We start from the raw sequence: 27624 nt of genomic DNA on the forward strand, positions 1-27624 counted from the left end.
GGTTGATACACTTACATACAATTTCTACGGGTTCGTAAGGGAAAACAACTCCCTTTTTTGTTTATCTTTGTTCAGTTTATTTAAACAGAACCTGGCTAACCTCGGTCCTTAAGGCAACAGTCTTGGCGGAGTATAAATCAGATTCATCAGTTTGATGCTGCGGCTGTCAATATTAATGGACTACAACAGTTAACAGCACAGTCCTAAGAAGACCCTTTAACAAACACAATGAAGTTGGATTTGAGAAAGTGATAGTGTAGTACTAGTAGTCAATTTCATGTTAGCTTTAGATTTAAAGTTACTGACAAAGCAACAGGGAAACTATTGCAAGCCAGTAATGAAGTGACTGCTGAGCCTATAGTTCATTTCAGCACCGTGGAGAGCTCCGCAGTACTCAGCCGTGGCCGATGCTCGGCTAATTCTTCCCCTCTTGGGCAGCAAACAGCATCTGTTGGTCTGCCTCTCCAACCGCAGCAATAATTTAACCCTAGTGACTGTAGCACCAGTCAAGGGCCAAGGAACAGGCCATTTCATACTCAGTTCAGAGAAAGAGAAAAATACAGTCTAAACAGACTATACTTAGAAGAAATCCATTGAACCCTTTCACTAAAGCAGTCAAGACCATATTAACATTACTTGTAATGTAGCCTACCTTGCATTTGTTTTTTCTAAACTGTACCAATGTGACAATTAAAACAAGGTCAAATTCATAGAGACTTTGTTACCTGTACTCCAAATAGTCCACAGTGCAATTTAGCCACAAGATATGTGCAAGATTTTTTCATTACAAAAACCTCACTTCTGTTTCTATTTTCATTGCTCTATCCACCACCTACACATAAAAACAGCTAATACAGCAGAATACCAGACACGCCACATCTCTAGGGGGTTGTCATGAGAAATCATTCTGGGAAATATAGGAAAACAGTAATCAAGGTAGAAGTAGGTGAGGCAGCTCAAGAGAATGCGGGTACAGCAATATAAACTACAACATTCAGCACAAAGTAACCCCGGGAATGTGTGCAAAATAACATGTGAAGACATTCTTTCAAGTATGCAGGGAGATTTGAAAATAAATTAGGTGTATGCACAGCTCTCACACACAAACACCAGAAATATCCCCAAGCAGCCCCTCACATACAATGTTTCCCAAACTGTTTACAGTCCCGTACTCCTTCAGACTTTCAACCTCCAGCTTCATACCCCTACGTTCCCACAACATGCACAATCTCATATGATTTTTTCCCCCACATACCCTCTACGTCCCATACACGTACCCCAGTTTGGGAACCAATACTTTACTTTGCATTTATTAACTAATAGTGTTTTTCATGCTACCTGTCATCATTCTGAAACGTCTGGTCCCCCAGCAACAAGTCCCTGAAGCGATAGCGAGGTGGAAGAGGAGGCACCTCGGAGTCCACTTCTGCCATCTTGAGAGCCGAGATGTCCAGAATAACGCCAGAGTTGCTGCTGTTGTTTCTCTGAAGGGTCTCATTGGAGGGCCTGTGGGACGAGAAGGACAGCAGCATCTGCTCATCAACATGCCAGCTTGAGAGCATGATACATTACAATGGTGACATTCCAGCACAATCTTTCCAAGTTAACAGAAACAACAATAAGAAGCCGGAGATTGTTTGTATATACGGTGAATATAAGACAATAATTGAAAAGTCCATTACTGGGGAAATGATTTCATGTTCTGGGGAGTCTAGAGGCAGTCAGGGTTGTATAATGAGTAAGAACAGACTGTCTGAAATCAAAATAATCAAAGTTCAGGGGGACTATTTGTTGTACTGAAATCCCCAAATGCCAATTTATTCATTAAGGACAAAACAAATGAATGCACACAAATGAAAACCACAGCCAGGAAAAAAGGCTAATTCATCCGTTTCATGAATACTGAACACTACTAATACTGAATATGGTATGCATTTATTAAGGATGATGTAGTGAGAGCAACTGATTTTCATTGTGGGTCATCGGAGTACTACAAAGACTTGAATGAAGATTCTAGCCGAACTCCTAAGCTGTTCGGTCTACAGTGTCAAACACAGCTGAGAAAACATAAATGATTAGACGGATGATTTGTGACAGAAATGCTAAACGCGGAGCGGATTCTCTGAGTCAAAGCAAGTCATGCGAAAGTCTGAACCAGATGATTTGATGCAATTGTCCCATTTCACGCGCGCCATGTATTATTGAACAAAATAAAATTAACATATACAATCGCATGCATTATTCAAAAAGAAAAACTGACATTTTTCCACCATCAAAGTGGAAACTTCAGGAATTAATAACTGCATAAAGTACAGTATGTGTGCATGTGTTTGTGTGCGTCTAATGCATACAGTACTGGCTACAAAGTGGTGTGCATGTATGTATATGTGTTCCCACCATGTCACTCAGTGTCACAGGAAATTACCTGTCACCATGGGAACTTGATGATCGGCGCGGAGGGCTCGATGATCGGCGCGGAGGGCTCGATGATCGGCGCGGAGGGCTCGATGATCGGCGTGGAGGGCTCGATGATCGGCGCGGAGGGCTCGATGATCGGCGTGGAGGGCTCATGGCTGCCTCTTGTCGGGGGAAATAAGTGACGAATGAGAGAGCGAGAGAAAGGACAGAAAGACTTTTTTTTTTAAAACAGCTTAACTCTCCTCAGAGTTCAGCAAGCCCTCTAGAATGCGCTGCTCTTTGCCGACACAATTTCACTGTAGAGTTTAATATTAATGTGTTCATGGACTCCAGCATCCCCAATGGATGGGGTTTTATTATTTATAGTGTATATTCTGATAAAGTGTAGAGTAGCATTTCAGTTGGGTTAATCAGCTAGTAACTACTTATGTGTTAACTGAAGGACCCCTAGGGTCTAGGTTTTATTGTTTGCCGCCATGGTGAGAAGGGATCGCCTTATCAAGGTGGTGTGTTAAATTAATTTTCTGCCTACGAAGCAACACAGGGAGAAGAAAATAACCTTCAGAAATAGGACACTGACATTTCTACCACACATACAATGCATGTACAAGAAGGCATGTTCTGCCTGGCTGAACATGATGGGCTTCATTCATGTGTGTTTCTACTTGAGTGAATTAATGTTCAGTTTTTTTAATAGACGGCTTGAACACGTCCAATCATATGTTGTATTGGTTTATGCTGAGGAGATTGCTTAATTTCCCCTCTAAAGCCTCTGCAGAGGGAACAGTAAGTAGGTAATACAAAGCTCTGTATTTGTGTGTGGTCATCATAGTACAGTGTGGGCAACCTTGAGTGGGATAATAGCACCCAGAGACATGCTCTCCCTGATTAACAGTGAAAGCACAGACACTCAGAAGTACATAAAGAGAAAAGGGAGTGGAGAGATGAGAAATTAGTGTGCTGGTGGTGACAAGAGGAGAGGAAATAAAACAGGAAATAAAAGGAGGTCAGTGAAGAAGTGTAAAGAACACATTGCCCTCAAGGTGTCCTTTATTTTGGGGAAAGGAGAGGTTAAAAAGAAACAAATGACAAGATAAAATATAAAAAGAGCTGATGACTACAAGGCCACCATGAAAGCAAAAATGAGTCTTGTACAAGTACAGAGAATGCAACCTCTGGGGGGTGATTTAATGGATGAAGCAAAGTGACCACAATAATAGGGAGCGGAATTGCTCCTAGTATGAGACTCCACTTAATGGAGAGAATACCGCAGATTTAGACCAAAGAAAGCAGATGGAGTGAGGGAAATGCATGTAGGGCAGAGGTAAAAATAGTCTCTAAATAAATAAGAAAATCCAGAGTGAGAATAACAAAAAACAGAATCAAGGCTGATATATAAGGACTGTGAATATACGCAGTATTCTTCAAAAATATGTGTTATGGTAGGCCCAGGTAGATATCACTATTACTGTAGGCTGAGAATACAACGCAAAGACCATCAACATTATCTAAACATCATGCATGTTCTGACAATCTGATAGTGTCTTATAATTTTCCATATATGTTTATACAAAAAGAAATTAATTAATTTGGACAAATATTAAACAGTCATCATATTCAAAGAAGGGTTTAGTGACAAGACAGAGCCTACAAAAATTACTTTACTTTTAATGTGTAAAACAGGCATATTTCAGAGCATTTTCATGAGTTTCACATAACGCCTACTGCTGATCAACCAAAACATCTGCAACTAAGTCCAGCATCAACATTAGGGTGACACTATATAAATAACAGATAGGAAGGTCACAAATCCATCTAAGCGCAATTACAAAAGGAGTATAGAAGATACAACTAAACTGTACCACGAGCTTAGTGGTATCGTTGAACTTCCACAATATTAAGTCAGTATAAGAGTTTACATAAAAGTACCACATACCAAATCTCTTTAGAACAGCTTGAATGGCAATGCTATTGCCTATAGACACAATAACAGATAGGCTAACTACACAAGCTTAAGTAAAGTGCACCACAGTCACTGTGAGTAGAGTAAAGTCAAGCTTCCCGAAGTCATTCTTGCTAACTTCGTTTACCTGGCTGTGTTTCCATGTCTGACCGAGGTCCCATCATCGTAAACATGTGTTTGGTTTAGATAACCTCCATACACTGCTCAAGCAGCATTGGCTGTGTGACAGAGGATGTTTCCCATCAACGCGCCCCTTCGAAAACTCTGTCATCGTTGGAAAATGGTAATTACAAAGGGGAGGGAGGTTGACTCCGGCAACCAGGGGGAACAAACAAGAGTCCAACGTAGTGAGCTTAAGCGTTCCGTTAAATCAAAGCAAGCCACTTTAGATAGTCTTGGCGACGAACACTGGTGAACACACAAGCTATAGCTTTATCAGTACTTAGCTCCACAACGCTGTGAAGATAAGCCTGGCAATGCGAGACTAGCTAACTATCTGTAGGCTTGCATGCTGGGTTATTTAGGTTTTCATGAGGAAAAACTAGTCCAGCTCTTCAGCGCTGATTGGCTGACACGCCTTCGAAACGTTGTAATTTATCTCACACCTGACAGTTTATTTAAAGATCAATGCGCGAAACCAAAACCGCAACCAACCATTGACATATATTGAGAGACTTCATTGTCGCTTAGCAACAACTTTATTTGCTGGTGTTGACGAACTACATTGCTTTGCGGAAGGATGACGAACAGTTATGTGTTTATAGTCCCATGCTATCGATTAAAAATCTTTTAATAGACCTTTTTCTTTTTAATTAGTATAGCTAGCAAATTCTGTGTAACCGTTTTCAGCTGCTCTTACGTCACAATGCCTGGTTTAAAATCACAGTAAGTACACGCGTCTTATGGCTTTCTCCAAAGCTGTCTTCTGTCATATAACGCATTTAAAACAAGGACATATCGCGTAAGCGTGATGTATTCCCTGCTGGTTTCCATGCTTTCCTGTCAGCATCAGCATCCCTTTCTCCCAAGGACAGAGCAGCAGCAGTAGGACTCAACTCACCTACTGTGCTTTGCCATCTACCGGAGAACTTTGCAATGATTTGGTGTCTACTGAGAAAACTGCTCCGTGTGATGATGACAGTCATCAAGAGGCTTTTAGTGATATGAATAAACCTAACAATAGCAACTGTAATTCCGCATCGTCATGATTTTGCCCACCCCATTTGCACAATAAAGCCATCTCCGTGTTGTAAAGATGCAAGACTGTGGCTTTAGACTAGCTAGACAAACACAACTGCTCCTGTTTTATAAGCAATGTAATGGTGTGAAATGCTAGTGTTGATCCATGTACACTGTGTCTTCATCAGTCGTAGTCATCTGGTGGTGAATGGTGGAAAGTGCAACTGTATTTGTGAATGCTGCAACAGTTACATATCAGTCAGTAAAAACAAGTAAATATGTCTTACCAGGGCTTTAAATATGCTGTAGACAGTTGCCAAACACATTGAGTTGTAATTAGACCACAACAATTATTTATTAATTTTTCTCATAATTTCACAATATCCAACATCAATGAGGGAGTATACACAGTGCATGCAAAGTCTTGGCAACTTCTAGAAATCCACAATCTCTTACTAGGCTACATCTGTTTTTTTTTCTTCTGTTAAAACATACCTGCAACAGCTCTGTCCTCTGCTATTTGCCTCACAACCGTCCCCCTCATATTGAAAAAAATATTCATTCTGTGTGCGCTGAGGGACTGATGGGAGACACAGCTGGCTTGTGTGTGTCTCCGGGAAAAGCCGCGTTGCTCTGTGTGCGTTCCTTGTGCTCAGCCTCTCCACATTTCAGTCCATTATTCTCCAGGGGAAAGAGCTCTGAGCGTCATCATTTCAAAGCCCACACAGCCACTTATGCTTTCCCATGCCAGCAGTCAGATCTCACTTACTTGTTTATCACTCAGGATCTTGTTTCCCACAGGTTTCTTTTCCACAACTGGATCCAGCTGATTTTGGTAATTTATGTGGTAATTTCTTTTGTGCTAACCCATTCTATGGTTGTTTATGCAAGCTAAATTATGAAATATGATGGAGTAATTTGTTTACAGTCAATGCTGAGGGGTAAATGAAACTATCATAGCATCGCAGAAATTCACAGAAGCTGACGTACATACAAAATGTAGTGATATGATCACCATCTACATTTACAAAAACTGGAGACTGGAGCAATTCAGAAAAGTTCATAACATAAAACACACTATATGCATCATGTTGCCATTTTACCAAGCCATATTACGTTACTTTGAAAACATTCAGTACATTTTCTCCACTTACAACAGCCACCCGAGTTTCTCACCTTTGAAACATCCGTGTACAATACTATTGTAATTGTAATACATCAAGGTTAAACTTGACGCAAAATACTCAAAAGATTGAGTATTCTGTCACTTACAAATCCTGCACATTCTTTAACCAAACACCTGCATTATTTCCATGTTTACCTTCATCTTTCTGGCTCATAACTATTACTCTGTCATCAATAATTAATCAGTACACAAATTACAGTATTAACAAGTGGTATTATGTTGGTTAACACCAGATTATTTTGTGATTTAACATTGCAGTGTTTTTGTCTAATATTATGGTTAGAGCTAGACCGATAAATTGGCCAGGCCGATATATAAAAAATCCAGTATTGGTCGCTCTGTAATTATGGTGGTACCGAATCCAATCAGTAAATCCAAATATTCGACATATCTGTTCTGGGGGAAAAAAATACAACCTGAAATTTATTTGCCACTGATTCATCTCATCATTAAAGAGGTCTGTTTTGTAAGCTTGAGACATTAAAAGAGACCCATAACTTTAATGGTAACTTGGTAGCCTATAATGTGCTTTAAAGTAATGCTTGTAGTCTTTTTGTAACAGCGGCTGCTAGGTTTGACTAATGCAGTGATGTCTCATTTTGAAGTGAACTCTTCAATTATTCAGTCATTATGCTGCTTTACTGTTGAACCATATCACAATGTGTCCTGGAGCCTGGCGTACATCCATTAGGCTATTTCTTTCTAACACCTCTGTCCTGTTCATATAATACGAGCAATGTTGAGTCTCAGCACAGCACAGCCACTCTGCCTCCTGGATGCTTGCTCTTCATGCTTCCAAAGTGTCTAAAAACAGATGGAGAGGAAAACAGTCAGACTCAGGCATTGAAGCACTCAGATTCAGTAAGCAGCCTAAAGGCATATATATATATATATATATGATATAGGAGCCTTACATGAGTTTGGTGCATGAATCACAAAGTGACACCATGTATTTCAGCGTCTGGCTGTAAGCAGCAGACTTAAAGTTTATTTGACAACTGCATCATAATGGCAAGATGGATTTTAGTAATAGGAGTAACTAATACTCTGGATGATAAGGCTATGCTCTGTTTTCCTTATCCATCTTAACATAAAGTCATTGCATGACTTTGATCAACGTCAGAGTCAACATTATTTCCCATGTCATTTCACAATAAGTGCAATTGTAAATAATTTGAATTCCTCACAAGTGTGTGAATCGATTATACATACAATTATCCAGTTCACTCCATACCTAGTTATCTGTGTTAAAAACAGAGTAGATCCTAATGCTAAACTATTGACTGTTAGTCCAGATATAGGCTATACAATATATTGTAGGTTTTCTGCTGCTGTATTAAAAGCTTGATTTTCCCTGCACCTTACTGGGGTGTGTGGCTTTTATGATTCCTGCAAACCACATTAACAGGGAATGGAAACAAAAACTATTTCTATATTATTTGAATGATGAGTCATTGTTAAAGCCCAGTTAAAAAACATCATAGCAATGAGCAATAAGCAGCATCAAGGATGTCACGGCATTGGTTTTCCTCTTACCTCCATGTGTTGGTTTCATGAGAGTAAGCTTCTATTGTTTTCAGATTGGTGACACCATCAGAGCCTCCCACAGCCATCAAGACGCCATTGAAAACTACAAGGGACATCTGAGGAAAATTAAACAGGAGTGAATATGAAATAATTATATAAAATGGCATCAACAAATAAGTTTAAATAAAATAGATTTGAAATCTTTGGACTATTGTTTTCAAAATTGCAAAGCAGAAATAAACCAGGGATTTCCTTAAAGAGTTGAACAGTTGCATATACTGCATATATTTTTGAAACAGCATAAATTCAATATTTGTTTTAGCATATAATACACAAAATATGTAACCAAGACACCTTTTAGCCTCGATAGTGGAATGGCTTTATTGATAGTAAGGTCCAGGCTGAAAGATCTCAACACCTATTGGATGGATTATCATGGAATTTTGGTGATATACATACCAGCAGCAATTTTTTGTGAAACATCTAGATGGATTGGAACTAAATATTATACTTTCATGGTGCCCAGACAATGATTTTGGTGATCCTCTGAATTTCCTCTAGCGCCACCATGAGATTGCCATTTCTTCAACAACTATTGAATGGATTGCCATGAAATTTGGTTCAGACATTATGTCCCCCTTAGGCTGAATTTTAACCACTTCATGTTTCGTCTGGCAATTATAGCAATAGCAAATAATGGTTCCATATTAGGTTTATGAGCTCATCTCTGCTTTGTGTTTATTGGCAAATGCTAATAGGCTTTAACTTGACTCCGCAAGATGGATTGCTTCGCAATTGCTCGGCATATCCATCTGGGAACTTTCCGTTGGAGAACTTTTGGGAAGGGGCGCAAATACTGGTTAGCTGATTGGATAAACCATCTGTCTATCACCTATGTTGGTGATAGACGGGCCAAATCAATCAATCAGATCAACGAAGCGTATGAAAATACAACCACAAGCCCCTGCTGCTGCAGGCAAAGCATAGCTTGTTAGCTCAGCAAGCAAGCAACATGTCGGTAAAGGATATTGTGTGTTTGTGTAACAAGAATTTATGAATAAAAGGCACCCTTTCAGGTTCCCGGTCCATATTCCAAAAGAAGGATCCAAGAGAAAAAAGCATTAGCGAGCAGCTAACAGAATTAGGGCTACCACTGGCTGAAAATATTATAAGATTATACCTGCCAATCTATCCATGGCATGCCAGAAAAAAAAGTTACCAATGTTTCCCCCGTTACTATGTTCTTGTGTAGAGAAAGAATTTTAGACTGTGGGATCCAAAAATAGTAATGACACCCTAAACCTCTACTGAAATATTTTAGGTAATCTGTTCAGGGAAATTATGTCCTTCCCTCAGTCATGTCAGTCATATTATGTCTCTGTTCTTATCATTCGGATGTAAAAATAAACTGGACCTTAAATCAGAGGGGAGGCCTGACATCTGATGTGTTTTAGTGATCCATTACTCACGTTGTCCCTTTTGCTCTTCATGCGTTTGACAGGAGTCCACCTCATGGTGTCCGGGTTAAACCTTTCAGCACCGCAGAGCTCCAGGCTGAGCTCATCTTTGCCTCCAGCCACATAGATGTGTCCCAGGTACACTACACAGCCAGCGTTCTCCCTGGGACTCAGCATGTGGGCGCATATCGACCAGGTACCGTCTACAGGGTTGTATCGCTCCACTGGGGGACATTTCGAGGATAGCAGGAGTCATAAGAGGCCATATATACCATAAATTACAACAGCACACAGTGTATGAGTAACACTGCCTTACAGACAGGCAGTGTTTATATTTATATACATATCTAGGGTACATTGATCTAATGCAACTCTAGATGTACTTAAAAAGCTGAACATGTCTGCCAGAAAGCAAGATACCAATGATGTGAATATACATTATATTTATTTTTCAACATATGCCTCTTTAAAACATTTTTTTTTGTAATTTTCAACCATTTAGCATGCCCATGAACTTGAACTTGATGGGAACCAAAGAAGGTTGTGGGAATTTCACTGACGTGCACTTCTCACAGACTGAAATAGTCAGTGACAAGTGGCAGCACAACATAGCCCCCTGTTTATCTTTGGCAAGGTCAAGGGGCTTAAGAATGTGTGTGTGTGTGTGTGTGTGTGTGTGTGTGTGTGTGTGTGTGTGTGTGTGTGTGTGTGTGTGTGTGTGTGTGTGTGTGTGTGTGTGTGTGTGTGTGTGTGTGTGTGTGTGTGTGTGTTTGTCTGTGAATGCGAATAAGGGCGACTCACAGAAAATGAAAGGTCAAGCTAGTCGTTATGTGTGACTGAAGTTCTGCCACACGTCAAAAAGCTGTCAAGGAAAGCTGAGATTTTTTTTTTTTTTTTTTACAAATAGTGGTGGAAACAAGTAAATTCATTAAATGCCTCCAAGCTCAAAATAACTATTTTTAACTATAGTTGACTGTTTGTAAGTAGCATTCCCACATAAATAAGTGATTGATATCACTTTAAGCTTCTTTCACTGATCTAACACATAACACAATTAAAAACAAGTGCATGCATTTAACATTTGAATTGACTATTTTCCTATAGGAATTTAAAGAAGTGCTGAAACAATTGATGATTTGAAATGATTTTGACATCAATAGAAGAAAAATCAATCACTGCCAATTTTTAGAATCAATGAATCCTTTAAGTCATTTATCTAAGCAAAAATGCCAGACAGTGGTTGGTCACAGCTGCTCAAATGTGAGGATTTGCTTGATCTTGCTGTTATATATAATTGTAGATTAAATGACTTTGACAATGTGTGGGTGACAGTCTTTTATTTCTTTACATCTCACCTGAGTTCAGAGCCATGTCACCATCATTCCCTCCCATCACATACAAGTGTCCCTCCAGCACCGCCGCCACAGCTCTGGTACGTCGGGTCAGCATTGCTGTCTGCTTGCTCCATGTGTTCATTTTTGGGTCATACCTAGAACAATGAAACAAACGTTAGCAAGCCCAATTCAACAAATGGTCTGACAGTCATTCATGTTTTTGCATAAATCAAATGAATCGTGTCTTTGTTCCTTCCTCTGAGTCAGCCACTTCAAATTGCTTTCAAAGTAATGTGAGACGTCAGGTAATTAAAGTCATTATTACTTCCATTCTAGATATATGTAAGACGCTCACTTAATGTCGAGGAGATACCTTGAATGTGGTCTCATGTATTAAGAAGATTCACAGTTCATTTTGAGATAAGGAAATTACCTTTTGTAGCACTATTGCTATACAGTACAGTACCTCTCCACAGTATTAATGGCAGCAATGCCGTCGTGTCCTCCGATAGCGAACAGGTATCCGTCCATCGCCACCAGACACACTCCGCTGCGGGGGCTGCTCAAGGGTGCTACATCTGTACTCCAGCTGTCTGTGTCTAGGTTGTACCTGCCATTGTGTGGATCAAAGCGGGGGGATGTCAAAGTGTGTGTGCAAAGGAAAATCTGGTGCTGATTATAACAACTTGAGTAGAAGAAACACAGGCACAAGCTTTACTAGAAACTGATATTTTTTGATTTGTATGCTTGTAACTGTGTGCTTTTGAGGAACACATTGAAACTGAGAAAGTATTTGAGATGTGTGAGCATCTGTATAAACATCTGCCAGTGTTTCCTCTCTACTGTAAAAGCTTAAGTACACTAGATGAAAACCCACATCACACAAAACAACACTTCTAATAAGCTTCTTTTTTTTTTTTTGCTTGAGTGGGATGTCAGCAATTTCCCCATAATATCAGCACTGTAACCACCCCTCAGAGATTAGATGCAGTCCAGTAACCAAACTGAGAGCTAGCTCGTATAGGCCGTTATGTAACAGCTGATCAGTCTGGAGCAAGTCTTTCCCTACTGGTCTGCAACCCGCCAGGGATGATCATTATAGGGTCAACTGACTGGCATTCATTTGAGGAGTGGCTGTCTGTGGGAAGTGCCAGCTCCTTTGAGACATCTCATAGAGTAGGAGGAGAGGAAATGCTAGAAAGCATGCAACACAAGAGCAGAGAGTGTGTGTGTGTGTGTGTGTGTGTGTGTGTGTGTGTGTGTGTGTGTGTGTGTGTGTGTGTGTGTGTGTGTGTGTGTGTGTGTGTGTGTGTGTGTGTGTGTGTGTGTGTGTGTGTGTGTGTGTGTGTGTAAGAGAGTTTATTTTTGGCTTGCATTACATATTAGGGCTTAATGCCCTGGGAACATGAAAAAATGAGGGAAATCCTGTAGAGTGAGGATTTGGGGTTGTCTCCTGCTCACAACAAAAGATGGCTTGTGGTTTTTAATGTCTAAAGGTACATCTAAGATCTGCCTTAATGCTGACCTCTGCTGTTCAGTGATGTAAACAACAACAACAACAACAACAACAACAACAACAAATGAATACAGATCTTTCTTTCCCCCACCTAATCTAGTTATAGAGTATGCAAAAATATAGAGTTATGAAGAATTGCTTTTAGCATCAGCTTTTTATCCTAGTTAAATAGCAAACCTATAAATATGTAATATTTCTACAGAGGGCAATGAATGGAAGCTGAGTCATTTTGGCCATCTCCTTTATCCTCATGAGTGGGGATGGGCCCTCAGACACCAAAATCACAACATAAGTCCCCAGAGTGGCTGTGCCATGAATTGTTCACTTTGTTTCATTTAATAATATTCAGCAAGTCCATTTTAGTTTTTGCAATTGTGCATTTTAAAAATGAGAAGAGTAGGAGTAAGCTTAAGGGAGGGGTAAGGAACTACCCACATGGGATATTGATAGTTAGACTGCTGTCAGGGTTTGGGTTATGTTTAGATATGCACAATACCATAATACTGTCTTTAAAGCAGAGCTAGACAGCTTTTACTTAAGATATGGCTGCTATCTCAAACTGTCAGCCAAGCTACAACTTACGTTCATTTTCTCCCGCAATGATAACCGATGTGAGGTAATGAAATGTCAGTTTGAATAACCTTGTACCAGAAAATCGTCATAAACCAAAATAAACTATTTCCGTTCCAGCTAAAGTCAAAGTTTGATGTTTGCATTTCACTGGAACTTGAAATTCAAAAGAGCATGTAACAAAAAAAACAAAATGTGTTCAATGATGATATGAGGTTCTTACAGCGAGAAAACCTTCGCGTTAAGGAGCTTAAATTGATAATACCATGGGAGGAAAATTGAAGTTTGACATTTTGAGATAAAAAATAATTGCCAAATTAAAACCGCTAGGCACAAATTATTAGTAAAAGACATTTATAAACTGTACTGTCTCTCACCTCTCCACACTGCTGTAACATCGGATGTTATCTTCCCCACCTACTGTGTAGATCTTGCCATCCAGTGTGCCCACAGCCACTTTGCCACGACTGTTGACCATGCGTGCTGCTGTTCTCCACTCGTTGTACTCAGGACAGAACTGTTCTACTAAACAGGATGGGTCGTCCTGGGTCCATCCCCCAACTGCCAACACAAAACAGGGCACATTTTACAGTATTACAGTCAAATCAAAACATATCTTCTGTTTCCTGTCTGCTGGTGAGCACCAGGCATATCTGTATGGCGCTGCTATAAAAGGAAAATAACTCTCTTTTTTTGTGCACACGAATGTTTATTTCCTAGAAAATAATTACCTGAAACAGAATCTTTAAACTGCAAATATACAACACTAATGTCAAGCTGCAACAGACAGAGGCAAAAAAGATTTTCTGAAAATGTGATCGTAGAAAGATGTAGGCCTAATTTAATTTAATTTATTTATTTTTTTCATTTCCCTTTTTTGTTGCATTTCTCTACATGCAGTAGAAGCAATAAACAAATGCATGGATCCGATAGTACTGGGCTGTTTTGTCTGGTTTCCATGGTGATCCTTGTCAGCAAGAGGTGGGATCCAAGAAAATGAAAAAAATTGCCAAAGTGAACTCAAAATTATGAGTAATTTATAAGAATGCAAATGCACAGATGGGCGACAAATTAAAACAACAACATGAATTGTACTAGTAATGTGTTGGGCCCTACCATATATCTGTGGGCCCTACGAGCCTCCAGAGCAGCTTCAGTGCTCTTTGGCAAAGACTTCACAAGTCTCTGGAAATCTGCTGGAGGGATGATCGCCATTCTTTAAAAATGTACAGTCATCAGTAATCTGCTGATTGCAAAGGCCATAGCGTTTGATTCACATCTAACATTCAGTGCCTCCTTGTGCTTCCACTTCTATTTACACTTTTAATTGATTAGTCCCAAGCAGCCCTCCCTTTCTCATACAATATGATAAACCATCTCCTTTAATACTATAGGCAGAATTTATTAATTTGGTATGTAATCCTGTCTTGGCATAGCAGATCTCTGTGCTTGGTTTCATGCTGCCAGCTGGCCTGGATGCCAGCCGAACTTAGCCCCGCCCACAACATTTGAGGTCGAGAAGTTCGGTCTTTATATATGTCAATGGTCTGGACTTGATCCGTTGTGGAGCAACTATGCTCGAACCAGAGCTGTTCGGACCAATCAAATTGTCAGGGCGGGCTTTATACGATGATGGACAGATGATCAACAATAACCTAATCTACCACGCACTTGGGTTGAATTTGTTTACAACAAAGATGGCTGCCGCTGGAGAATTGAGATGTGTAGATTCCGCCATCCCGTCTGTTATAGAAGATATTGACAGCGCATTAATTTTAAAAGAGGAACAGAGAACCGCGATCACGTATGTATACACATTGCCACACCCGTCCGCACGAGTCGACACGGAAACTGCCGCCTGTGCCTTTGCTCTGTCGAAGCCTGCCTTTGACTTGCAGCTTCTGTGACGTCTGTCTCCGTTGCTCTGATTGGTTGTAGGTCTATCCAGTTGAGTGTATAGGCATTTTCTTTACTGGTTCGGTTGAAACACGCCCCATAATCACAGCCCAATGGAGCAGTATCAGACTCAGATTCTGACTAGAATCTGAGTATGATGACGTCAGGCTAGTTGCCAGCCTCTGCATGGAGGGAATGTACTGTTGTTCTGCAGACTATGTTAGTGGTGGCACCTATAACAACTTTCGGGAACACTTTATTTGAAGGGGTGTTCATAAGAATGACATGACACTGTCATTATTATGACATGACATCTGTTTGCCAACTTTGGGGAAGTTTGTTGCTAAATTGTTGGAGTGTGCTCACACTGTTGTTACTGTACAGTAATTGCTCCAGTCTGTTAAAGAGGCACAAGCCAAAGAGGATATTTTATTAATATTTAATGATTAGCTAATACATAATTCTTAAACAACTGCAGTCTCCTGTCAAAGTTCTTAATCTTTATCTACATCACAGTTACTGTAATAATCTGAATCAGAATCAGCTTTATTGGCCAGGTTTGCGTAGACAAACAAGGCATTTGACTCCGGTAATCTTTGTTATCAAAGTATAACACTTAACATATTGAGAATAAAAACAGAGATGACGGTAAGAATATAAAAAATAGTGTACAGTATGACAAACAATAAAATAGAATTTACAATTTTACCAAAAATATACAAAAGAGAGGGAAGGAATAGTGCAATATCGGTCAATAGACTGAGATGAGATAATGAAAGTTGGGTAACACTTTATTTGAATGGGTGTGCATAATACTGACATGACATCGTCATTATTTTGACATGACACCTGTCATGAACATGACAGAGTCATTTTGAATATTCAGGACTGTTGTCATTAAAGGTCCTATGACATGGTCCTCTTTGGATACTTTCATATAGACCTTAGTGGTCCCCTAATACTGTATCTGAAGTCTCTTTCCTGAAATTCAGCCTTGGTGCAAAATTACAGCCACTAGAGCCAGTCCCACAATGAGCTTTCCTTAGTACGTGCCATTTCTGTGTCTGTAGCTATTGAGGAGGAGAGAGGGGGGGGCAAGGTGGAGGGTGGGGGTGTGGCCTTGACCAACTGCCACTTTGCTCGTTTGAAAGCCATGATGTCTCTCTCTCATGGGTGGGCTAAATTCTCTGGGCGGGCAAAGCAGAGAAAGGGGAGGTAATCTTGCTCCTTATGACCTCATAAGGAGAAGATTCCAGATTGGCCCATCTGAGCTTTCATTTTCTCAAAGGCAGAGCAGGATACCCAGGGCTGGGTTTACACCTATCGCCATTTCTAGCTACTGGGGGACCATAGGCAGGCTGGGGGAACTCATATTAATGTTAATAAACCTCATAAAGTGAAATTTTCATGCCATGGGACCTTTAAGTGTCATTCAATAAATTATGACATTTTTAATGCAAAGTTAGCATTGTCCAAGATATATTTGTCATGACAACTTGACATTAAAGAAGACAACAATCTCTGTGTTATGACAACTTGACATTAAACTAGACAACATAACCATAAAGTCATAAATATGTCATGACAGGCCAAATTATCAAACATTAATAAACTATGTAGCTTTGTTAAAATGTCATTAAGAGGTTGGTTTTTACATTGGCTGTCATGAGAGCATTATAATTGTGTCATGAATATTTTTCCTTGACCTCAAGTAAGGTGAAACAATATGAACCTGTCATGAAGTTTGATTTTATCATCAAATGCTTATATGATGGTGTCATGAATTTACTGAATGACACTTAATGACAACAGTCATAAATACTCAAAATGACTCCTTTATGTTCATGACAGGTGTCATATCATAATAATGACAGTGTCATGTCACTCTTATGCACACCCCTTCAAATAAAGTGTTACCCAACTTTCATTATTACAGTAACTGTGATGTAGATAAAGATGAAGAACTTTGACAGGAGACTGCAGTTGTTTGAGAATTATATATTAGCTAATCATTAAATATTAATAAAAGATCCTCTTTGGCTTGTGCCTCTTTAACAGACTGGAGCAATTACTGTACAGTAACAACAGTGTGACCACAGTACTCAGTAGTTAGTCAAAGCTGTTTTAAAGGGGTGCTCCAACAATTTAGCAACAAACTTCCCCAAAGTTGACAAACTTCTAATACACACTAAAAAAATAAAATAATAATGGTCAAAACTGATGCAAGAGAGGCTGAAAATTCCCTACTGTAAGAATTGGTAGGCCCTACAGGTACATTTCCCATAATGCAACTCAATACCATCTTTTGTGACTACCACTGCCTGGTATACACCCACTTCTTTCAAACTCCATTAAAGTAACACTTCATTAAAACTTTATTCAAACTCTCGTTATTTCTAAAGAATACTCCTCCTAATCAGCTCTAATGATACTGTATGGCCACTTTGCTATTTTTCTGTCCTCCATCCAGAACGTGAACAGCTTAAACTGCACTTAAAAGTAATAGGTCTAACTCGTTAAAATCAGAAACTCTACTTGTCAGAGATGTACACCAAATGCATCAACTGACCCACAAACATCATGTCATTGAAGACGTCTTTGGGGGGAAGTTTGCTGAGCTGGCTGCGAAGGGCGAGGGGGGTTGGCATGGGTTGGCGACGGCGGTGTGATCCTCCTTTGCTCTCTTTGATCAGCATATGGCGGGACTCTGGTTCCTCCAGGACTGCCCTGAAACACATGGTGATAAAGTAGACATGAACAAATGATGTGCTGTGATTATGACGTCACAATTTACTCTAGAGGGAACTATTCGGCAAATGGTATCATTAAGAAAAGTCAGAGAAATACCATTTGTATGATTATACAATATCTTTTAAAGTTTAACTCACTCATAACATCATGACTTTCAAACGAGCAAAGTGGCAGTTGGTCAAGGCCACACCCCCACCCTCCACCTTGCCCCCCCCCTCTCTCCTCCTCAATAGCTACAGACACAGAAATGGCACATACTAAGGAAAGCTCATTGTGGGATCGGCTGTAATTCTGCACCAAGGCTGAATTTTGGGAAAGAGACTTCAGATACAGTATTAGGGGACCACTAAGGTCTATATAAAAGCATTCAAAGAGCACCATGTCATGGGACCTTTAAAGAAAAGCAGTGTTGGCAATGAACATCTTAGATCTCAGGCTCCCTCCAACATTAAATCTGTATAAAAACAAAACCATGCAAGTAAAGAAAAATAAAATAGTACAAAAGTTAAAATATAGGGAATAATTATACATATATAAAATAACACACGTTTATGGTAGACAGTTGTAAAGAAATTGCAAAAATGAACAAACTGAATGTGAATAGGAATGTAGTAAATGTATAGGCCTATGCATAATGAGAAGTAATAAATCTCTCTCTCTCTCTCTATATATATATATATATATATATATATATATATATATACATACAGAGATGTAAACAGGTTGTGAAACAGTAAGTAAACTATATATTAAGTGACAGTATAAAGTATAACTTTTTATATAAGTATAAAAAAAATTGTAAACCTCATTTCGAATTAGCTATCAACTTGAAATTCATTGATTACTATAAATATGTGATGTACAGTCATAATCCCCACACTGTTTTTTCCAAGTAATTATATTGTAGCAATTACACAAACAATAATAACATGATTTACGTAATGGAAAATATGCCTCAAAGTCAACTTTGCATCTCTTAACTTCACCACAGGCTCTTAATCAGGATGGCTTATCTTACCCTTGTTCATTGTACACTCCCATGTTTTATCTCCTCAGTATTTTACTCAGGGTCTGCAGTCAAGATTTGTGCTTCTGCCTCACAGCAGCACCGAGGTGTCAGTCAGGTCTCTGGCCTCCTGGGCTTTATCACTACACGCAGCTCTGTTCCCCACAGTCCGTCCTTAAACTACTGCCTGTCACAGCTTTCCGCTTGGAATGACATTGTACTTGACTGCTCTGAGGAGTAAAACCTCCTCCCCTTAGCAACACCACCAACCCCCAAGTGATTCATCCCTCCATCCCTGAAACCCAAGACTCACACACCCTAGTTCCAGCTTCCTCTTGACAACTGTCATGCCGAAAGAATTGTCGACATGTACTTAATTTTAGGTTGAGATGAGATTCATCAATGTCATGTAAGTAACTGTATCATTGGTGGGAATTTAGACCAGGGACAGGCATCCATGTGTCGTGGTTCAATAGATTGATGTACTGGTCTTGTGCTGGTTACCGTAGAGGCGTTCCCTTCTGTTTTACTCTGAATGCACCATTAGTGGTGACAGAAGCATTAGTCTTCACCATTTCGGATTCTCTTCACAGGAGTCCAGATATGTTACTGTCTGAAAAGGCACCTGTCAGCTCCCTCCTGCAAATCTCTCACCCTTTTGTCATGTGACCTATGCTGCAGGTTGCCCATATTTATACACTAAATGTGTCCTGCGGAAACGCCTCAGATGCAATGGTGATTCATCTCATGTAGGTCAGGAAGATAGGTCATATGCAAATTCCATCTAATCACTGCTGTTTATGTTGTCAGTACATGGCTTCTATAGGGCTGACTAACACATTTTGATTCATTACCTGACTCAGACAGATAGATAGATAGACAGACAGACAGATAGATAGATAGATAAACAGACAGACAGACAGATAGATAGATAGATAGATAGATAGATAGATAGATAGATAGATAGATAGATAGATAGATAGACAGACAGACAGACAGATAGAGCGATATCTATCTATCTATCTATCTATCTATCTATCTATCTATCTATCTATCTATCTATCTATATCTAGCTATCTATCTACTGTATCTATCTATCTATCTATCTATCACTCTATCTGTCTGTCTATCTAATCACTGCTGTTTTTGTTCTCAGTACATGGCTTCTATAGGGCTGACTAACACATTTTGACTCATTAGCTGACAGATAGATAGATAGATAGATAGATAGATAGATAGATAGATAGATAGATAGATAGATAGATAGATAGATAGATAGATAGATACCGTAGATATATATATATATATATTTACTTTATTTCAGACATGTAAAAAATGGTCCATATTACAAAGAAGAAAAACACACATAAAAACAATACATTTATCTCCTGGATAGGCTCATAAGCCAGTGAGTCCAAATACCAGAGGAGTATCGCACGGAGCTTAGTCCAGGATTTGTCAGTGCAGTGATGATACTATTCGCCAAGCTCGAAAGCCTGCACATACACCTGTACATAAGATTATGTAGTACAGCAGGGCAATTTGGCAAACCCACGTTTACAAACATTTGGCTTGCACTACTCCATCGTGGAACCCTCAGTAGCATCCGCAAGGCATCATTATACGCTACCGTTAGTTTTTGCATACTACTCTTTTTGTAGCGTCTCCACAGGTGTGCAGTATACATGGTAGTGCAGTACGCCTTGAAGAGTCTGATTTGAACAGGTATTGAGCACATTCCAAACCTGCGGATCAGCATGTTAGCCTGTCCATAAAGCATGCCACACTGTCTGTAAATGTCTCTGCAGTCACATAGTGTCCCAAATATTTACATTCATTAGTGACCTTAAGTCTATTACCTGACAAAAAGAAATCAGGGAATGTCAATTTGGAGTCCTCTCTGCTTCGAGCTATCATAATAATACTTTTCTTTGAGTTGTATCTTATATCAAAGTCTGTTCCATACTGTGAGCACACATGTAACAGCTCTTGTAACCCGGCGCTGTATGGACAAAAAATAACAAGGTCATCCGCATATATATATATGTATATATATATATATATATATATATATATATATAGATACAGTAGATAGATGATTGATGAAAAAATGATTTGTATTACAGTAAATCACCTCATTTTATACCATTTAATCAAAGTGGTGGGAAGTTACGAAGTACATTTACTTAAACATCATACTGAAGAGCAATTTTGAGCTACTTTACTGTAATGTAATTGAACATTTCCATGCTATGATACTTACTGTAATACTTTTACTACACCAAATTTCAGATTTATGTTTTTACTACACTACATTTATTCAACAGCTACAGTTACCTTTCAGATAAAGATTTTGCAAACAAAGCATACGACCAGTTTATACAATATGATGCATTGTTACAGATTACGTAAACTACCCAACTGTATATGAAGCAGGTAAAATTATCTCCACCTCGACCTACTACAACATTACAGTAAAGCACAATAATGGAGCATTACTACTTTTACTTAAGTTAATTATATGAGTACTTCCTCCACCACTGATTACGTAAAGCTTTTTTAAAGTCTCAATAAGATCTGTAATCTTTGACTTGACCTTTTGTATACTTTTGATTTTTGACTTAGTTCCTGGAATTTCGTCCCATTTTTACCATTTATCTCCATTTATTTCTAAAGAATATATTCCTCATGATGTAAGGTCTGGTACTGTAATAAACATATTTGACTTTTCTATCCTTCATTTTGAGCATTACCCCTGCAAAAATAAAAATCGTACATAGATAGATAGTTCTAAATTGTAATAAATAGATAGATAGATAGAGAGATAGATAGAGAGATAGAGAGAGAGATAGATAGATAGATAGATAGATAGATAGATAGATAGATAGATAGGTAGGTAGGTAGGTAGGTAGATATATAGATAGATAGGTAGGTAGGTAGGTAGGTAGATAGATAGACAGACAGATAGATAGATAGATAGATAGGTAGGTAGGTAGGTAGATAGATAGATAGATAGATAGATAGATAGATAGATAGATAGATAGATAGATAGATAGATAGATAGATAGATAGATAGATAGATAGATACACACCAGGCGAAGCAGCTGCTGTGCTCCTGTCAACGAGGCCTTTAGAGTTAATCCAGCAAGAGATGAGTCCGAGGTCTTGAGGAATAAAGACAGATAATTAGATCTGTCTAATTATCCAGATATGAGGAGCTGAGACTTCCCCAAAGGCCCTACTGAGATGATTAAAGTTTCCTCCTCTGCAAGGTCTTGAACATAACCCTCTCAGAATCTACACTGAGACCCAAACACTTGGCTGACAGTTTCATAACCTTGTCACACCCGCCCGTCTGGAGCCCCTTATTTTATTTGGCTGTAAAATCCTAAATTTTTAGGAGGTCAAGGGTTTATTTAGGTCTGTGAAGATAAAAAAAAACTGCTGACTGGCTGTCTTCTGGACCATAAACAGGTCCTTCACTTACAGTATCTGCATTTCCTCCTTAAACCTGCATCAATATAATAGAATTAAAAGTAAAATATATCAGTGGATGTAGGTTACTGGATATTCACAACCCGCTGCAGACGTCAAAGACAAATCATGTTGATCTATGGTGGACATCTGATAATTTATGGTCCAATATCCCTTTGTGGTAAAAACTCTAATGTCAAATAAAAGTGACAAAGTGTATATGGATGGCAAACTAAACTGTTTATCTTGTGCAGCAGCCAGTGGACATTTTACAGAGGAACAGGTGGTGAGCCCGAGTTTTTTCTGCAATCTTGTCAGTATCTATGTCATGGTAGTGATGAGAAGATGCTCTCAGACTACATTTGCTCTTTTATGGAACGCGTGTTTGCAATCTTACCCAGATTCTAATGAGAGTATCTATATCAATTCCATCTTTTCACTGTCAGTACTCTACAGAGATACCTGAAGGCCTGGGAGCAAGCGGAACTATTATCCTCAGTCACCACTTCCACTTCCAACAGCTTCATAACTGTCCTTTTTTGTTTGTGTGCATTTAACACATCAGAAGATAAGATGTTATTTAAAAAAAAAACTTATGTATACATGCTATTTATCTACCAACAGCTGGGTCTAGTGAATGCATGCAGCATTTAAAAAAGGTCCTGAACACACACTCATAAATCTGAACAAAAGCCAGGTGGCTCTTCAAATGCCTAGGTGACACGACTCGGCTGTCTTTGAACTTTGCTGCTGTGAGTTTGAAACGAGTATAGTTCCCAGAATGTTCGAGTGTTCCTTTAAGTCAGCCACAGAAAGTTTGCCAGAGTACATGTATAAATGGAAGTCCTGCCATTTGATCATAAGCCTGTGACCTTATTTTATGGGTGTTAATGCAACAAATGTCCTCACCTTTAGTTTTTTGGTTGAGGTACCTCAGGAAAGTTTAGAAAATGCGCATGAAACATACTCAACGTATGCATTAGGCATCGAAGGTGACCCTCCATCATTTCAGTCAGACAAGAGTGACGTACTTCACAGTACAGTGGTATATACGGTGGTCTTGCGTGAGGGAAGACCTCAGGCAGCTGACTCTCCTGAGTCTTTGGAACGCTCACATGCCAGAGGGCCTGTCCAGCCGATGACACACTAGCTCTCCTGCAGCTGTCTCTGGAGACTTTCCTGCCAATCACAAGTCATAACAATACGCCATTTTAGTGATCCTTAACACGTCATCTCCCCTTAGGGTGGGAGAAGATATATGAAGAGAAGATATATTTTTCATAGAAAAAGGAAGGGATTAGATAAATATATTTAATAAAGTTGCAGCCACATGAATATACTGTATACTTTTAATTAAAGGGAATGGAAAAAGACCATACAACTTTCATTTAAGTCTATATTATAGCAAGTTCAAAATGTGTTGTTGTTATCATGATTATATCCTCAAATGTCAAATGTATACATAATTTCTGGTATTTATATTTTATTTATTTATTTTTAAATTCTATATATTTGCATATGCAATACATAACCCATACTATAATCTGTGTACTTTTTTGGTATCCATTTTTTTGTATTGTGTAAATATGTTAAATCATATATATAATATGGTTTTATGACCAAACTATTAAAATTTACAAACGTATAACATACAACTTGAACTTGCATCATAGACATAGATAGTTTATTTGCCAGTTGGTGTGCAAATGGTCCAGTTAGTGAGGTCTTAGATATGTACATGTCTAAGGTTCGGTATAAATTCATCCTTAGATTACCTTAACTAACACTCTGCACACCATGTCCCGTACTTTTTGAAAAGTAAGTGATGACTAAGATAACGGCTGCGAGTACTGGGTACTAAAAATATCTTCCTTGATGTAACCTCACATGTAAAGTGGTTGGGGAGGCAGACAAAAACTCTCCTGCAGTGCCAATGCAAAAACCAGCGAGGTTAGTATGAAGTAAAGGGAGAATGGCCATTATGTCATTGTGTATTATCCGACATGGATTCCTGAACCACAGTGCTTGCTAATGTAAATAATTGTGTTGCTGTGTGATAGAAAATTAAAAATATTTTAGTGATCATATATGGTACATATTTTATGTATAGTCCCTCTTCCTTTAAAATGAGCATAAGTAAGTTATCCTCAGTTTAAAGAAACACAAACTAAGCCAGTGGTGTGGCGACCACATCCCTGCATGCCATGATCTTTAAAGGTTGTGGAGTTGTCACATGTCATTTTGCAGTTGTTAAAATTAAAAAGTGCTGCAGTTGACACAAAAACCCAGTTGAGGGGAAAGTGATATAGAGGTCGTGAAATGGACCTCAATAAGAGGACACTATAAAGTTAACAGCTGCCCAGCTTAATTTGGTGTCCCTTTCTACAGAGGATCAGGTTCCAGCTGGATATTTAAGGGGGTAAAAGTAAAGCAAACACAAGGACTCTTAAAACATATCTGTAAATATTTGGACTTTCATCACCTAAAAACTGTTCATAGTAAAGTTACTCACAAGCCTAGATATTCAGCATGTGTATGGCTAATTCTTGTTTCTATGGCCACCATGTACAAGATAATAAAACAAAGTAATTTACAATATAAAATGCTATTATAACATTGTACAATGTTTGCTGCAAAGAAGAGCCATGTAACAGTATACCCTAACATTTTAAAAGTTCTGATTTAGGATATCCTTCTTTTTTCTGCTATCATTTAAAAAAATTATTATTTGCATAATTGGACGTACATACTAAATGACACTGTGTGTTATTTCTAGCAACGTTTCAGTCAAACGTGATCGCAGAAAAATTTGGAAATTGGTTGCAGATTAAGTCTCAAACTATTTGAGAACTGAAAAAAATTAACTGGAAGTGAGTAAGGCAAGTTTATTGGTGCAATGATTCCTTAGTTTGCTCTGATGTTTTTTTTTGACAGGTAGCAGGGACATTGTAATCAACAACAGTACTCCCAAAGCACAAAAAGACAGATAACTCTAAGCCATGGAATGAAAGGAAGCCCCACTAGTAAAATAATACGTTATTGACTCAGCAAACAACACAGCAGTCCATGTAGATAACCCTTCTCCTAGGCCTGTGCAACAAGAAAATATAGACACAAATCACACAAAATCATAAAGTATTTCCAAAGCAAATATCACTGCAAGCCCTGACCTGTTTCATTCACCAACCACCATAACCTAACCATAACCTCCTCATTAAAATATCATAAATACCCAGAACTCTTCTGCGTGCACATATGGATCGCTTATTATAACCACATTATTGCTAATCAATCAACAAACAGCCGTCAAGGATAACCGTTACATATTACTATACAAATACTGTAAATAAATTACGGAGAGACAGCCTGCTGACAGTCGAGAGTGGGCAGCTCTGATGCTCCACAGCAAGCTAGAATCAGGAGATCATTAATTTATTCCTGCAGGGGCTTAGTAATCAGATTCACATCGTGATTGGCTTCCCAGACAGGTCTCAGAAGAGCCATATACAGCATCCAGCCCACACACCCCTGTAAACCTGCACAAGGCTTTGTGTTACTACTTCTTACATTACACTGGGGTATAATAACAGATTACAGGAGAAAGCATCACGTTGATGCTTTTACACTGTTACATATTGTATCATCAAATTATAATGCAGACTGCTGATGATGAAGACTTTTTGATGTGTCTCCTCTCCCCCCTAAACACATGTTCTCCTTCAGTCAGCAATTTCCTTAGTATCAACGGATAATCGATACTCGATAGCAACATATATTATAATTGAATACATTTGGAAAAAGTATTAATGAAAATCACCACCGAACTAAATAATCCTTGAAATGCAAGATACTTAAAAGCTAGAAGCTATTTTTTCCTCACAGTTTTTATCACTATTGGAGAAGATTATTGTATCCATGATAGCCAGATCTTTCTCTCTCTGTCACTCAGCCTGTTTGGAAAAAAGAAAGAATATATTCTTTCAGTAAGGACACTGTTATGTAATAAATGGAGATACAGACCCGCAAAGGCGCACCTTCATGTTAGACACACTAATCTCCTGTCGGTAACACTCTTGCCAGCCTGGGATTTACTGATGACTTCACTTCACCTCACATCAGACAGTAATCATCTGAGAGCTGAGAATGGTTTAAAGGCGCCTGTCCTGGTTTTACCTTTTGGTCTTATACTGTCACCTTTACCATCTGATTCTGGAATTGAGTTCTAAAAATAATGTAATGTAATGTAATGTAAGGATTTGAATGTGGGAAATTCCAAAGGGGGCTACTGTTTATCTTTTATAAGGACAGATTTTTTTAGGAGAATATATATACTTATGCCACATGTCATTGTATTCATAGCTCAAGTTAATAAGCAATAATTGTCCACTGATACATAGTGACCTTTAATGTTGATTTAACCCTTAACCTTGTAATCCCTTTTTCGACTCTTTTGTAATTAGCTCTCTTATTGTCCTGTTGTCTAAAAGGTCGGCGGATGGTAAGCTATTACCATGGTGGTTTCTCAGGTGTCTTGGAATCTTAGGTCAAACCAGCAGTAACATAATCACCCTTCCATTCTACTTGCAGCTTGGACATCAATCATTCTCTCACCAGGGTACTGTACAATGCAGTGTTACTAACTCCAACCCAGATTTAGAATGTGATATATTGAAATCATAAACGTAATTTTGTTCATGGTAATAAAAATGCAAATGAAGAAATAGTTCATGCTATACAGCAATTAATACCTACAGCAATTTAAATATGCCACAACATGTATGGATTAATATAAGATGGACTGCATTTATATAGGACTAATATGTCAAAGCGTTTTGCAATGTGGCTCTTATTAGCCCCCCACACACACTGTAAGTAACTGGCCTGGCTATCAGGAGCAACTTGGGGTTTAGTGTCAGTGTAAAGGACACCTCACCATGTGGACAGGAAAAGGTGGGAATTGAACCCCAGATAACTGATGGGACCCCACAGGAAGTTTGGATTAATCCGTATAAAGCATATTTTCCTGTTCAGGCTCGTGGGGGGCAGGAGCTTATCCCAACATGCAAAAAGCAAGAAGCACACAAACACACAGGACTAGCTGCCTGTGCAGGTCTAACACACAGCTAGACTTGTACATTCATATATAAGAACATAACTATTCATCTGAACTGTGAGAGTAAATCAGAGCAAACCCAGCACAGGGAGAACATGCAAACTTCTCACGTGCAAATTTCTCCCACACAGTCAGAGCCCTGAGCGTTGCCCCTTACGTACAGTATTTGCAGGAGATCAAGATCTTTGCCGTTTGTTGTTTATTTCTCACCGGCAGACGGAAAAACTAAACTAA

At 38.9% G+C, this 27624-nt stretch overlaps 2 protein-coding genes across 4 annotated transcripts in view; both read right to left on the reverse strand.

Moving 5' to 3' along the window:
- Positions 1–6133, reverse strand: part of kcnt1b (potassium sodium-activated channel subfamily T member 1b) — a 69843-nt gene extending 63710 nt beyond the window's left edge. The window contains exons 1-3 of the mRNA XM_039804027.1: positions 6056–6133; positions 2426–2579; positions 1339–1506 (exon numbers count right to left, since the gene is read on the reverse strand). Of these exons, the coding sequence (XP_039659961.1) occupies positions 1339–1506; positions 2426–2579; positions 6056–6122 (389 nt within the window). The 5' untranslated portion in view covers positions 6123–6133. The remainder of the gene's footprint in view (positions 1–1338; positions 1507–2425; positions 2580–6055) is intronic.
- LOC120560580 (kelch-like protein 20) lies at positions 5891–26348 on the reverse strand. 3 transcript variants are annotated; one of them, XM_039803235.1, is made up of 8 exons: positions 26298–26348; positions 17616–17773; positions 13528–13711; positions 11531–11674; positions 11086–11219; positions 9743–9954; positions 8283–8389; positions 5891–7550 (listed from the first exon to the last, which is right to left on the reverse strand). In XM_039803235.1, the coding sequence occupies exons 1-8, from the start codon at positions 26315–26317 to the stop codon at positions 7493–7495; spliced, it is 1017 nt and encodes a 338-aa protein (XP_039659169.1). In that variant the 5' UTR covers positions 26318–26348; the 3' UTR covers positions 5891–7492. The 3 variants fall into 3 exon arrangements, with proteins under 3 accessions (XP_039659169.1, XP_039659168.1, XP_039659170.1); XM_039803234.1 differs by lacking the exon at positions 26298–26348 and adding an exon at positions 18816–19049; XM_039803236.1 differs by lacking the exons at positions 8283–8389; positions 26298–26348 and adding an exon at positions 18816–19053.
- Between the last annotated feature and the right edge of the window lie 1276 nt (positions 26349–27624).

The sequence above is a fragment of the Perca fluviatilis genome, chromosome 6 (assembly GCF_010015445.1).
Source record: "Perca fluviatilis chromosome 6, GENO_Pfluv_1.0, whole genome shotgun sequence".
In the NCBI taxonomy this organism is placed as follows: Eukaryota; Metazoa; Chordata; class Actinopteri; order Perciformes; family Percidae; genus Perca; species Perca fluviatilis.

Bases quoted from the DNA above. Each gene is read 5' to 3' on its own strand.
- LOC120560580 (XM_039803234.1), bottom strand. From the start codon at position 18,838: ATGGGAGTGTACAATGAACAAGG. The intron at 13,712-17,615 runs GTCAGTTGATGC...TTGTGTTGGCAG, and splicing joins CAATGACATGATGTTTGTGG to TTGGGGGATGGACCCAGGAC. The intron at 11,675-13,527 runs GTGAGAGACAGT...ACACAATGGCAG, and splicing joins TGTTACAGCAGTGTGGAGAG to GTACAACCTAGACACAGACA.